The 14,218-nt window shown below is 59.9% G+C and overlaps 1 protein-coding gene across 1 annotated transcript; it reads right to left on the bottom strand.

Annotated features, from left to right (window-relative positions):
• Window positions 1-80: 80 nt before the first annotated feature.
• MAP3K11 (mitogen-activated protein kinase kinase kinase 11) lies at window positions 81-14,190 on the bottom strand. Its single transcript, XM_047691786.1, has 10 exons — window positions 12,972-14,190; window positions 8,416-8,596; window positions 8,074-8,222; window positions 7,798-7,973; window positions 7,448-7,691; window positions 6,819-6,932; window positions 6,200-6,335; window positions 6,026-6,117; window positions 1,475-1,891; window positions 81-941 (listed from the first exon to the last, which is right to left on the bottom strand). The coding sequence occupies exons 1-10, from the start codon at window positions 13,711-13,713 to the stop codon at window positions 604-606; spliced, it is 2,589 nt and encodes an 862-aa protein (XP_047547742.1). The 5' UTR covers window positions 13,714-14,190; the 3' UTR covers window positions 81-603.
• Between the last annotated feature and the right edge of the window lie 28 nt (window positions 14,191-14,218).

The following is a 14,218-nucleotide window of genomic DNA, read 5'->3' on the forward strand; positions in this document are numbered from 1 at the left end:
GCTGGGGGCATGGAGTCACCAGGTTTGAGTGACAGGTTGGAGACCCCGATTACCTCCAGGAAGGTGCAGGCTAGGCTTGGGGAGACAGCTTGGGGAGTTTATTTGGCTTCATTGGATCCCGAGGCCAAGGCCCCAACCCTGGCCGGGGCAGCAGGAAGGCACCCAGAGAGTCCCGGCCCCAGATAACCCCCAGGGTGGGGTGGGGGGATTCCAGGCACCAAGCCCTGGGGCAGGGGCCACAGTAGCAGGGCTTTGTCAAAAGTGCTGGTGACAGCTGAGGCTGGCCCCTCTCCCCGGCCCTTCCCCTCCTTCCTGCGCCACCCCTGGGGGCAATTCCCTGAGACAGGCTCTGGTCCTCCCAACCAGCTGGGTACAGTGTTGGGCCCCAATGGGGCAGGTAAGTCAGGGGACCCACAGGTTTTGGGGTGTGGGGGGTGTGGGCCCCCCATCCAGTGTGAAGGCTTCCTGTGCAGTGTAGTGTTCCTGACCCCCCAGAGGGGTCCCTGGGGGAAACCGAGGCAGCTGCAGAGGCTTGCCCAGCTCCAGTGTACACTGTGGCTCTTCTAGGGCCGCTGGAGCCCAGGCGGGGGCAGCCTGGCCCACTCAAGGCCCTGCCTCGGGCGCCCACGGGGCCTGGGCGCCTATGTCTTTGGTCTGTGCCCTGCAGTCCTGAGGGCCCCCCCGGAAGGGGTTGGTAGGTGGAGAGTCCCAGAAGGGGTCCGAGTCTGGGAACAAGGTCCAGGGTGCCCGGCGGGGCGCAGGCTGGGGCGAGGACAAAGGCGAGGGCCGGGGCCCCGCTGACACAAAGCTCCAAGGGTCGATGCGGCTGCGAAGGGGTGAGGGCCGTGGTCGGCTGATGAGGCCCAGGGGCGGTGAGCGTGGGGTGCCTGGGGTGCCAGGAGCCGAGCGGGATATCCCTGGCGGGGGTGAAACTGTACTTCCTAGGAAGTGGGGAGAGGAGGCATGGGGTCAGGTGGGGTCTGTCCATCAGCACAGGGAGCTGCTTGACTCAAGACGTCCACCTCTGCGGTGTAAGAACAAGATCTCTGGGGCAGCCCGGCCTGGGCTCGGATTCCAGCTCTGCCATTTACCTCTGGGAGCCTTGAGTCCCTTAATCTCTCTGTGCCCTAAGCTTCCTCACCTAGAGCCTGAGTATGACCTGAGCGCCTGGCTCACAGGGTGGGCAGGTGGTTAAGCGAGACAATTGCCCTACGCGGCGCGGGGGGGGGGGGGGGGGGGGGGGGGGGGGGGGGGACGGACGACAAAACCTGGAGCAAGTCAGCAACCAGTAGGCGGAGCTCTCCTCCCCTCCCAGTGATCATTCCTATTATCTCACAACCCGCCCGGCCCGCCGCACCCCATCCCTGCAACTGGGTGGCTGAACTTAGAACTCAGTTCCCTCCAGGCAGCCCCCAGCCTCACCGCCCTGCGGGTCCCCCCACCCTGCAAGCAGGCCAGCTTCGGGGCCACTCACCACGCCTCTCCTCGTCGTGCCGCCGGGGGCTCTTGGCTGACAGCTGGCCCACAGGGACCCCCAGCTCCAGCAGCAGGGGCGCAGGGGCGGGTGGGCCGGGGGCCTCCGGGGTCAGCGGGGAGGCGGGGACGTCGAGCGTCTTGGGGGAGAAGCGGATGGGCTGGGAGGGGGGCGGCTCGATGGGGGACGCGGTGGGCAGCGCGCGGGGCATCGGCGGCGGGGTCTCCCCGCGCTCGCGGCCTGGTCCCCCTGCGGGCGGCGGCTGCAGGTCGCGACCCAGGCCCAGGGAGGCGAGCAGGGCGGTGCCGCGCAGCAGCGCGCGCTGGATCAGCTTGGGCGTCCCGGAGCCGCTGCCCCGCTCCGCCGGGCCTGCGCGTCGCGGCTCCTCGGGCTCCGGGCTGGGCCGCTGGGGGTTACCTGGCAGCGGGGGCGGGCACACATTAGGCGGTCTTTGGGCGGGGGCCACGAGGACCCCTCAGTGGCCCTGGAACAAGGACCGAGTTCTGCTCCCCACCAGCGTCTTCCCGGACTCCCATTACTCCCCCACCCAGTTCCTGCCCACCCACGGGGACTCCTCCCCAACCCCAAGCCCACTTCGGTGGCCTTAGTGGCCAGCCAGGGGCATCTGCAGGGCTCCTGTGCCCTGTGTCCACCTCCTTCTTGGCTGGTCAGGCCCGGTCCTTTTGCCCATCTCCCCCTACTCGATCAATAGCTTGTACCGGGCACAGAGGCCAGTTCCAACGTACACAACAGCACCAAGAGGCATGTGTCACTGTCCCTCTCCTAGAAATGCGGAAACTGAGACTCAGAGTGGTCAGTGCCAGGCTCGGGCTCACTGATTTAGGGGCTTATGTTATCCGATCCTCATGCCCCAGGGGTTCCAGGCTCAGAGAGGTTAAGGGTGTGTCTAAGGCTGCACAGCCAGGGAGGGCTGGAGATGGCCTCACTCCAGGTGGAGGCAACAGAGCCTTCACTCTCCACCACTTCCCACCCAGACTCTGCTCCGGATTTCAGGACATCAGTGTCCTGCCTATGGGCCTGAGGTTGACCTGACTCCGTTCTAGACCACCAGGGGTGACTCTGGGGAACAACACATTAAGAAGTTAGTGGTGGTAGGGTCCTTTGGTCCTGTGATGGCCTCCCACAATGCCCAATTTTGTCAAGTCCTCTTTGGCTCTAGAACTTGCCATGGCTCTCCATTACCACTAACATAAAGTCCAAGCCCCTTGGCTGGGTTTTCAAAGCCTTCTTGCACTCTGCCCACCTTGCATCCGGCCTGGAGCAGGACATGGGGCTGGGTATCCAGAGGAAGAAATGCAATGCTGGGGAAATTGAGCTTTTACTAGCAGGAACTCAGTTTGGGGTCCCTTTTCTCAGCTACAACTCTGACCCATCCTCGCACCCCCACCCCAGGTCCCTGCCTTCTAAAATGCAAATTGGCCAAATTCATTCTCATTTCTGGCCCTCCCTGAACTGGCTCCTGCCTGCTTTTCTGGCTTCACCCACCCATTCACTCATCCAACATCTGCTGGGACTAGGCTGGGCCCCACAGACCCAGGGGATGAAGGCCTGGCCCTCACCTGCTGTCTGAGACCTGCAACTCCCAGGTTCTCAACTCCCCTCTGGGTCCCAGCCGGGCTTCCTCTCCCCTGGGTGTGGAAAGCCCAGTGCCTGCACTCACACTGTTCCCTCTGCCCAGCACACCTTTTCCACCTCGCCTTTCTGTGATCCCTTATTCACTATTTAAGACCTCAGTGAAGGGTCCCCTCCTCTGTGAAACCATGATACTGTTAATTACTACAAGAAATATACATTGGGTCTTCATCTCATTTTTGGTACAGAACTCCTGAAACTTCCAGCTCTTCCTAAGGGATCGGATCACAGAAGCAAAAGGTGCATCTCTGCTCTTCCTAACCAGCCCCTTTTAATCACATTTAAATTCAGGTTAATGAGGTCACTTCTGGAAAGCTCATAAGGAAGGGGGTCTGGTTGCTGGCAGCACAGACCACAGGACTAGAGAGCTGGAGACTGAGGTCTATCACCAACAGCCAATGGTTAAATTAACTGATCACATTCACATAATGAAGGTTCCATCAAAACCCTAGCCAAAGGGTTAGAGAGCGTCCAGTTCGGCCAGCACCTGGAGGAGCTAGGAGTGGTGCCCGCAGAGAGGGTACTGAAGCCCCACACCCCCTCCCACGTGCCTTGCCCTACGCATCTCTTCCCTCTGGTTGTTCTTGAGCTATGTCCTCTATAATTATCTGGTAATCTAGTAAGAAAGCGTTTTTCCTGAGCTCTTTGAGCCGTTCTAGCAAATCATCAAAGGTGACGGGAACCGCTGATTTAGAAGCAGCACAGGGGACAACCGGACTTGGGGCTGGAGTCTGAGGTGGGGCGGAGATGCGGAGTGGGGAGGGGTCTTGTGGGACAGAGCCCTTCACCTGGGGGCTAGCCTGTGTCAGAACTGACTGTGAACCACACATCTAGTGTTGGAAGTGGAGTGGGTGGCACCTAGGGGAGAACAAGGTTTTTTCCTGCTTCTACAAGGCTTCCCGGAAGCCCCCCCCCACCAGAGCGTTTATTACTTTCATCAGGCCTGACACAGCCGCTTCCTGCTGTCTGCTGCTCTCACTTGTTTCCGAGCTGCCCCGACCGCCAGACTAGGCCCGTCCCCAGGTCCCGGCAGGGCTGATTCCTAACGTGTCGATGACTGGCTCATAAAATGCATTGACACAGTCTGATGGAAGAGTCCGTTCTCCTACTCCCCTGCAACAGCCGCACAAGCTGAGCGCTACGCTCCCACTATGCAGGTGAAGGCACGGGCCGTTTATAAAATTAAGCAGAACAGGGGACAAACCTGTCTCACCCCAGCAGGAAAAATGAGACAGAGTTAAGGGGAGATGGAAGTCAGTCTGCAAAATGGAAAGCGTAAAGACATTCCTGCGGTCAATGTCCTGAGAAACAGAGGTTTCCAAGAGGTACGTGCCTTGCTCGAGGTAATTCAGCAAGGGGTTCCTTGAATTTGCCTCTGAGTTTCCTAGCACGAGGAGGAGGCATCCCTGGGTTTAGGATAAGGGAGTACAACCATTCTCGACCCGCAGATGCAGATGAAATCGTTTCTGTGAGACCTCACAGCAAGGATGCGCCCTGTGGTCGTTAGTGGCTCCAGGACAACACACTTCGTGTTGAACCTGAACCAGAACCGCTGGGACATGAGGAAGAGAGGGGCTGTTCCATCAGTGTAGGCGGACTGTTCTACCAGCAGGCAACTCACTGCAGCCTGTTCCCCAGTAGTGCGGCCCGTGCCTGGGCTATCTCACAGGGTTTTCTTCGATTCTCAGCCAGCCTTCTGACTCTGTGGGTGGCTGAGAGGTCAAGGTCATGTACTCTCCTGGGCCCAAGATGGCCAACGGAGTGTAAGCTTGTGCTCAGGGAACCAAGTGCTCGGCCAGCAGCTGGGCTGGGGTAGGGGAGCTCCTTCCAAATAAGGAGCAAGCTTGTGGAGGATGGGGTTCAGGCCCTTGTGTTCCTACTCCTGCTTGCTTGGGAAGGGCAGGCCCAGAGGGCTCTGCCGAGCATGGTACGGGCGGCCTCAACCTACACACCGGGGTTGACGGGACTTTAAGTTCTCTATTGGCCCTTCTAGCTTGGTACATTCAAGAGCAGGTAGATCCAAGCTTCCCCCTTGGCCTTCCAATGCTCCCTTCAGTCTCTGCAGTCCAGCCAGCCTGGGGCAGTGTGATTTCTGGAGCGGGGAATGGTGTGTCAGAGGACGGTCCAGGGTCCTGCCTCTAGAGTCAAACCTGGGTTCAAATCTCTGCTCTGCTGGGTGCCCCACATCAAACCACATAACCTCTCTGCACCTCTCTGTATGTGCCCAGCCCTTTCTTCAGGTGAAACCTTTTAAGCCTTTCAAATCCTCAGCTGAGGGCTCTAGGTAAGGTTACTTTACCTCTCAGAGCCTCGATTTTCTCATCTCTAAAATGGCAAGAATAATAGCACGTCCATCACTGGGTTGTTGCTCAGATGGAACGCCTGGTGCCCATAACTGCGCTGTCCTCACGGAGAACAGAACAGCTCAGAGCCCGGATGCAGTGAGAGCAGGCCCTGGATTCCCTCCCCCCCACCCCTCGCCCCTGCTCAGCTTTCTTATCCTCTTCTCACCTACAGGATCCCCAGAAGGGACTCTGAGAAGCACAGTGTGGCAGGCACCTGCCTTGCTCCACTATGCACGGTCCCCTTTCTGGACCCAGCTTCCCTTGGGTCCCAGATGGGCAGTACCACTCCCTGTCTTCCTTCCCTCCCCGCAGCCTGCCAAAGCCCAGCTGCTGCTACAGGGCTGGGACCGAGCCCTCTCACAGGCCAAGCCTGGACAAGAGGCCGCACTCTGGGCCCCCTGAAGCCTGGGTTGCACCTGGCTCAGCTGTGGACCTATAGGGCAGATGTGAGTACTAGGAACGGCCTGCCTTACAGTTAATTTCTTGTAGTTCTCCCCATAGTACCCACAGGAGTGCAGCAAGAGTCTGCTGGGGGGTAGACAAAGCCACTCACCATTGAGCATTGGGGGTGTGGAAGGAGATCCCAAGGAGGACGAGTCATCTGAATCCAGGTACCACGTGGCTTCGTCCAAGCGGGACCTTCTCCTGGGGAGGGGAGTCGGGCTTCAGCAATCTTAGGACTATTGGGAGGCAGATGATGGTGGGGTGGGGGCACTCAGGCACTCACCTCCCATTCTGGGCTTCCCCAGGCTTGGGGGAACTGGGACCCCAGGCCCAGCATGCTCGCCGCTCTCCATTGCTTGAGTCCTCCAGACGTCGGGGGGACTGGCGGCCCCATGCCTGGCCTGGTTCTGCGGGTTCCACTGTAGGAGGAGAACCAGGGAGTCTGAGCTGAGGCCAGGAGCCCCATCATGAGAGTCAGGCACCAGGGACAGCTTCTTGGAGGATGGGGGATCAGGCTGGAGCCCATACTATTCCAAGGGTGGGCTTTGGGACACAGAGAATCTGAAGTGAACTGAGACAGGGTGGGTGGGTTTGGGTCCTGGGGCTAGCACTCAGGTGGGGTATAGTTACTTCACTGCGGCAATCTTGTCTGGGTTTGAATTCTGGCCCTGCCCCTCATTAGCTGTGTGACATTTGGCAAGTTACTTTTTTCACTTTTCTCATCTATGAAACTTAGAGAAAATGAATGCTGCCTGGGAACTCAGAGGTACCAGCCTAGTCAGCGGAGGGAGCCTGGGTGCGAGCAGTCAGAGGAGACAGTGGGTGGAACCCACCTCCTAAGATAAGGTTTGACAGAAGAGAAGGGGCCGTGGAGGGGTTTCGCATGAGGAGAGGTTTCTTACACTGGATCGCCCGGAACCGGGGGAAGGTGGGCGAATCCCCAGCTCCGACCTCGAAGACGTTTCTCCTCCGGTCCAGGCCAGGTGAGGCCTGCACAGTGATGCGGTGTTTGAAGTCTGGGGTTGGGGGGGAAGCAGGAGGCAGGTTTGTGGTGAACGAGAGCCAGGATTCCAGCCCTCAGGGCCGTCAGCCGGCTCCCAGGCCACGAAGGCAGTGCAGGGACCGGGCCTGGCACGGTGGCTGTGGGACTGGGGCCCGCATCACTGCCTTCCTGGCCCGTCAGGCTCTCGGTAAGAAAAGCGGACGGCCTGGACGCCAGCATCCGAAGAAGCCAGACGCAGTCGGAGATTCCGGGGAGGGTCGCGCCAGGTCCCCCAGGCCTTACAGGAACTTTCATGAGCCCCGCCCCTCCGCGGGCGCAGCCATTCCCCGGCCGCCATGCAAATATTTCCGCCAGAACCCGCCCACACACGAAAACAGCGCTCCCGGGCCCACCCCTTCCAGCCCTCGGCTCGCAGGTCCACCCACCAATTTCCCCGACCAATCCCAGTATGGCCAGCACAAGCCTGACCCCGCCCCCCTCCGCTCACGCAGCCAATGGCTGGGCCACGCGCTGGGCCCCGCCCCTTACCGAGGGGCATGCTGATGCGCTCGCCGCCGTCCCGCGCGCGGAGCTTGCTGCGCTTGAAGGTGCCGCGGCGGCGGCGAACGTGCGGCCGCTCGCGGTCCACCTGCTGCAGCAGCAGCGTCAGCTCGCGCTCGAACACCTCCAGCTCCCACTGAGCCAGCAGGTGCTCGCGCCGCCGCAGCTGCTCCGCCTGTGACCGCTGCTCACGCGCAGCCCGGGTCAGCTCCTCCTCGCGGCTCAGAAGTTCCTGTGCCAGGGACAGTGAAGGCGGTGGGGTCAGCCCGGCACGGACTCTCTGCCCCAAGAAGACCGGGGAGGCACTTCCTTTCCTTTTCCAATCCCGGGACCCCCACCTTTTCCTTGGCCCGCAGCTCGTCGAAGAGGCCTTGGATCTCGCGCTTCCAGCCTTCCTGCATGGAATGGAAGGAGTCCCGCGGCATTTCCCGCAGGACTTGCGCCTCCAGCGCCTCCAGCTGCTGCAGGATGGAGGCAAAGTCGGGCCTGCGGTGGGGGTCCTGCGCCCAGCAGTCTGGGGACACGGAGTGGAGGGGGCACAGAGTGAGAAGGGGTCTGTGGGGGGATGTGTCTTGTGCCAAGGAGCTTTGCCTCTCCCCCTCCAGTCCCCTTACCTGCCATGAGCTGGGCGAAGGGCTCAGGGCAGGTGGACGGGATGGGCAGCGTAAGCTTGTTGACGGCTACTCCGTAGGCTACAGCAAGGCAGTCGATACCACGGTAGGGCACCTCCCCAGTCAGCAGCTCCCACAGCAGCACCCCAAAACTGTGGGCAAGACAAAGGGTCTGTGTCCCCTCTACTTACTCAATGCCATTTCACCCCAAAGCAATGAGGAGCCAAATGATTTGAGTTCCCTCCCCCAGGGCTCTGCCTTTCTGCCCAGCCCTAGATTTCCACAGCCCCCTTGGCCCTCCTCAGCCCCACAGATGGCCTTGTCCATGCTGCACCCAGGCCTCACCTCCAGACATCGCTGCCCTTAGAGAAGGTGGAGGCCTTGATAACCTCAGGAGCCATCCAGGCGTAGGTGCCTGCTGCACTCATTTGTGTGGTTTTGTGCCACTCCCGGGCCAGGCCGAAGTCAGTGATCTTCAAGGTCTTGTGGTCCATGTCATCGCCTTCAATGGGCTGCAGCAGCAGAACTGGGGAAGAGGGGGGCAGGACTGTGGGTACTCCGTGCTCAGATCGTGGGGTCAAGGGAGGAGCTAGAAGCAAACTATCATCTGACAGATATGCTGGCTAAGAACTGAAGCACAGAGGTGATCTTGCTCTGGACGGTTGGGGTAGAATCAGACAAAAGTAGCCATACTGGGAAACATGGTTGGAGGGGCTCCTTGCGGCCAGGCTTTTACGCTCAGCTCTAGCACTCCCAAAACAGCCTCTGAGGCACACATCATCACCCCCATTTCACAGAAAAGGAAACTGGGCAGAGAAATGACTTGCTGAGATCATATGCAAATAAAGAACAGATTTCAACCCCGTCTGTGTGGTTCTAAAGCCGGTGTTCTAGCTTTTCCCTAATGCTGCATTGCATAGAAACCCCTGTGTCTTGTCATGTTGCTGGGGCAGGAGTGTGAATTGGGACCTCCCTTGGGATGGGGAGCAAGAGGGAACCCCTTGGTGAGAAAGGAAACCCAGTACGCCCCAGTGCCCATACCCCCTCATGGCTGGCACAGGCCCTCCCAGATGAGAGCCTCCAACCAAAGATGTCTGCCGCTGCAGAGCTGGATGTGAAGAACAGGGGGGTCCGAGAAGCAAAGGTTCTCAGCCAGAAAAGGAGGAGCTTGGGACAAATGTGGGAGTGGATGGTCAGATCTGCCAGGGGCTTGTGGAGCTGACCCAAGTGGGGCCTTGTATAGAGAGAAGCAGCAGCAACTTGCAAATCTCATCAGGACAAACATGGCCCAAATGAGAGAAGGTTTTGAGGAACAGAAAGACGATAAAGTCATAGAATCATCAAGGGTTTGAAAGGGCCTCTCCCTTTCCTGGTAAATGTAGAGAAGCGACATCCAAGCCAACTACCTTTCTGAATATATGTCATTTCAGGGCACACACACCTCTCAGCTCTCCTGTCCAGGGTGACAGACCATTCTGGGGCAGCTTAGGGTAGGGACAGAGGGGATGGGCACCTAACCCAGCCTGGTGAAAGGGAGGGCTTCTCAGAGGAGTTGGCGGGACCAGGGGTAAAGCCATAACTCCCGATCCTGTCGTTGGCCAAGGTCTCTGGGCCTTGTGGGGGCACCTGGCCCTGCTGTCCACCCCTCCCTTCTGTCTTTGATTCTGGGGCCTCTGCCTGCTTGTGCTGTTTCCTTAGGGCCTCCCCTAGCCTCAGCCTTTTCAGCGTCAGTGGTCCTCAGAGTGTGGCTTTTCCTCAACCCCTACCCACTGTCCCTGGGCTGTCTTGGCCTCTCCTAAGTGCTCACTGTCCCCTCCCCATTGGTCCTTCCCACATTTGGAGCTCTGCGCCAGGAGCCGGTTCAGCTGTCCATCACTGCCCTATCTCATGTTCAAATGCCCTCCTGCCCCCACCTTCATCCTCCCACCATGCAGGGCAAATCTCCCTGCAATTTCTCCTAATCCTAATCCAGTGAATGTCCTGCCATCCACCTTCTTCTCTTCTGGAGCCAGACTGGGGCTGAGTCCTGAATTATTCATAAAGCTACGGATAACAAAACCCACCTCGGATGGTCGTCATAAGCATTTAACAAGATCACTTTTTTTTTTTTTTTGAAGTAGGCTCCATGCCTGGTATGGAGCCCAACCCAGGGCTTGAACTCACAACCCTGAGATCAGGACCTGAACTGAGATCAAGAGTCGGACACTCAACTGATTGAGCAAGATCGCACTTTTTAAATCCTTAGTACAGGGTGGGATGTCTAGTATGAGTGTCCTAAAGCTTGTCAGCTGTCCTAAAGATTAGTCCTCCGCCATCTTGTGTCGGCTCTCCTCGCTGTCCTACGTCACAAGCATTCCCCGATTTGCAATAGCCTCTGGCCTGGGTGCTGGAGGCCCAGAATCGGACCATTTAGTAAACACTACACAGGTTCATTCCAAAGAAGAACCAGAACAGGGTGAGGGCAGGTGGCTGGAGTGGAACCAGCCGAAGGGTCTGTGTGTTGAGGCTGGAGAGGCACTCCAGTCTCCTCCGGTGACAGGATCCACCCATCCTCCTTAAGACCCACCGGTCAAGGCCTCTAGCCACTTGAACCTCACAGACCAGTGAAGCGCTTTCCGTACCAACATCTCCGGCTGGGAGGCCAGCCTCCCCTTTTCCATCATGTAATCTGAGGCCCAGAGATAGGCAGCCTCTCATCCAAGCCTTGGGACTTCTTTGTCCTGGTGACCTGTCACCTCCCGCCCCCAACTTGGCTTGACACCTTTGAATCCTTATCCTCATCTCCACATCCCCTGCTTTTTCCCAAGTGCCTTGAATTTGTCCCAACCCAAATTGCTCATTTGGCGCCTGATCTAGACTTTGGGGAAGGGGTGATCAGGAGCCACCTGGAGGAGAGGGGGCTGGAGATCCCAAGCTCTCAGTCCCCATGTGGGGCTTCCTGGCCTCTGGAAGGGCCCTGGCCCCCAGCCCCCTCCCCAGGCTGGCCTCTGTGGGGCTAGGGAGTGGCCTGCATAGCTCACACCTCTTCCGCTTCCCTCCATGGTCCCTACTTCTCCTTTCTGGGAGGCCTGGGCCAGGTCTCCAACTGGGGGGGAGTCCTTTGGGGGAGCATTGGGGGAGGTCAGACCCAGGCTGGGCTGGCTGGTTAGTCCTGTGACTCGTGGGCCTGGAGAATTCCCCCTCCACTCCCCGCCAGGCTTCCTCACAAGGCACCCATTGTCCAGGAAAATCACGCCATTGTTTCCTGCCTGTGCCCCCCCAACCCAGGGACTCCCCCCACCATCCCGCAGACAGCACCCCAGGCCTAGGACTGGGGTCTTCGAGGTGGGAGGCCAGGCTCAGGGAGGCTGAGGGCACCTTCCCTGTCCTTCACCACCACCCAGACTCTGGGAGAGACATACAGGATGGGGGGGGGGATGTAACCCCTGGCTCCTTCCTCTCCCACAGAAACACCCCCCCCCTTTCCTCCCCTGCAGGCAGCTGGGCTGGGGAGGGAGCAGAGGCTGGAGCAGGGGCAGGAAGCCGGCTCAGGGGCAGCAGGAAACGCAGGAAGCAGTGGGGAGGGTGGGGAGCAGGGGCCTGGGCTATTGTTCCATTTTCTCTGGAAAGAAAACTGGAGGAAAAACAGAAGAAGGGAGTCCCCTCCCCCAAGGCCTTCGGGGAATCTCCCTTGGGTTGGAGCAGGGAGTGGGGGGTCCCTGCGGGGCCAGAGCTAGGGAGGGAGGCTGAGCAGTGCGAAGTGCCCCACTGGATGAGGGGAGTAGGGGTGTGGCTGGCAGGCCTCCCCAGACCCCTCCAGTCCTGGCAGGGACTCGGATATTATTGGGTCCTGCCTTTCTCTCCCCACAAGTCACTTGTATATGGCCAGCCCAGGCCAGGCAGCCCAAAATATCCATGCTCACTACCCCCCAGGAGCTGCCCATGTCTCTCAATAACCCATCAGCCCCAGCCCTTGTCTCCACTACTGGGAAGCGGGGTATGTGGTGCTGGGCCCTGCCTCTTTGCCTTTGCTCTGGCCCAGGCCCTGACCAAAACATCCAGCTGGTGCCTCTCTGAACACGGCCTGCTTCTGGCCTGGTGTGAAGCTTGTCTCCTCCAGGAAGCCCTCTGAGCCTGTCACTCACTTGTCTTGGGCCCATGCTGAGCAGTGTGTTGGGCCTAAGATGGCTGGAGGTGGAGTACCTTACTGCTTAAGTCTCCCTTAGCCCCACCATGCCCACCCCAAGTGCTAACTCTAGGTAAGGCCCTCTCCGAGATCCAGCCCGCAAATGTCCACCCGCACAGCTGCAGACCCACAGCATGGCAGGCAGCAGATGCCAGGCTCCCCCAGCCCCTTACGCCGTTTCACCTTCCTGGTCACTCCCTTTATCCAGAGTCCAAACTTGAGGCTCTGAGTTGAAATAACCAGCTAAAGGTCATGTAGTTAGGGGTAACGGGCAGGGCCAGAATTCCAGCCCTGTCCCCAGCCTTGACCACCAGGGGTGGGGGGCCGGGCAGGGGGGCTTTCCACTCCAAGATCTCTGTTCTGGAAGTGCTTTCTACCCCCAGAGCACAGCATCAAGAGCACATGAGTGAACCTGAGGGGAGAGGAAGATGAGTGCCAGCATCCAGAGCTCCCATGGTTACGCAGGATGCCTACGGCTCACCTGGGAAATCCCAATTTTCTAACCTGGCAGCTGGGAGCTGGGGCCAAGGACTCCTGAGACTGGGGTGCGAAGGACTGTTTGGTGCCTGGGTCTCCGGCTTTGGGGCCAGTGTGGGCCCATGGCGCCCCGAGTCAACTGGGGCTCCCCTAGGACAAGAGCTCCTGCCTCTAGTAGACCCCCCAGGTGGCTCAGCTGAGAGCTAGCAGGTGTGTGCTTGGGCCATGCCGCCCTCCAACCATGCTCCCCGAAACTCACTGTTGTTGGACTTGAGGTCTCGGTGGATGACAGGCACCAGGGCCTCGCAGTGCAGGTAGTGCATCCCGCGGGCTATCTGCACAGCCCAGTTGACTAGCACGTGTGGGGGCACACGCCGCCCGGCCAGGGCACGGCTGAGGGGCCCACCGGCCGCATACTCCATCACCAAGCACAGGTTGGGCTCCTCCAGACACACGGCCTTGAGGGCAATGATGTTGGGGTGTGCCAGCATGGCAAAAAGCCGGGCCTCCTGGCGCACGCTCTCAGCTGTCACACTGATGTCCTCATCGGGGTCCTGGCGAGCAGCCTTCACGGCCACCAGCTCACCTCGCCAGCTGCCTCGGTAGACCTTGCCGAAGCCGCCTATGCCGATCACCTCCTCCAGCCGCAGCTCTTGGAAGCTAGCCACCTCGCAGGGGGGCGGGCCACCGCCCCGAGACACATAGTTGGATGGAAAGATGCCCACCTGGCCGCCCACCTGGCCCGCCCACCAGCCCTCATCGCCAGAGATGGCTGCATCCCGGGACAGCACTTCCACACGGTCGCCCTTCCTCAGGGCCAGTTCGTCCTGCCCATTGGGCTCGTAGTCAAACAGGGCTGTCCACACAGGGTTGGCATAAGCTGCTGTCTTCGGGGACCCCTCTGGCCAGACTCCGCTGCCGCCACCCCCACTGCCCCCACCACCACTGCCATTCCACGACCCCAGCGGGCTTTTGAGAAAGAGGTTCTTCAGGGGCTCCATGGCTGAGAGCCAATATTGGGGCAAGCGGGGTACCTTCCCTGGGTGCCCCTGGTCCCCACCCCCGCTGGCGCCCGAGGCCCTAGTCCCGGAACCTGGGCATCCGGGCCCTGGTCCTCAGCCCCAGACCCAAACCTCTCTGGGGAGCCAGGAGGATTGACTCCCGGCCCCCCGCATCTCGGGCTTCTGGAGGGCCACCCAGGGCAGTGTGGTCAGGCTCTGGGGGTGGGACCCCGAGGCCTCCGGCGTCTCACCATGGCCAGCTTGGAGGGGCCCGGAATGTCCCTCAGTCCTGGAGCAGTCCTGGGAGGTTGGCTCCAGCACTCGCCCAGCGCAAGGTGGGGCCAGCAAGAAGGCAGCGTTGGACTCCGTTGGGTCTTTTTGCGCGCAGGGGGTGGCTGGAGTGTCCCTAGTTGGGCCGAGCTGCGGCTTCCCAGTCTGGCTCCCTCAGCCCGACGGCTCCAACCCCGTTCCCTTCTTCCTCCTCCCTTTGTACTTTGGCCCGGGG

This window comes from Lutra lutra, chromosome 10, assembly GCF_902655055.1.
Source record: "Lutra lutra chromosome 10, mLutLut1.2, whole genome shotgun sequence".
NCBI lineage: Eukaryota > Metazoa > Chordata > Mammalia > Carnivora > Mustelidae > Lutra > Lutra lutra.

Coding starts and splice junctions, on each gene's coding strand:
- MAP3K11 (XM_047691786.1), bottom strand. CDS start 13,713: ATGGAGCCCCTGAAGAACCTCTTTCTCAAAAGCCCGCTGGGGTCGTGG. Junction 8,223..8,415: donor AAGGGCAGCGATGTCTGGAG/GTGAGGCCTGGG, acceptor TCTTGCCCACAG/TTTTGGGGTGCTGCTGTGGG. Junction 6,118..6,199: donor GGGGAAGCCCAGAATGGGAG/GTGAGTGCCTGA, acceptor TCCCCTCCCCAG/GAGAAGGTCCCGCTTGGACG.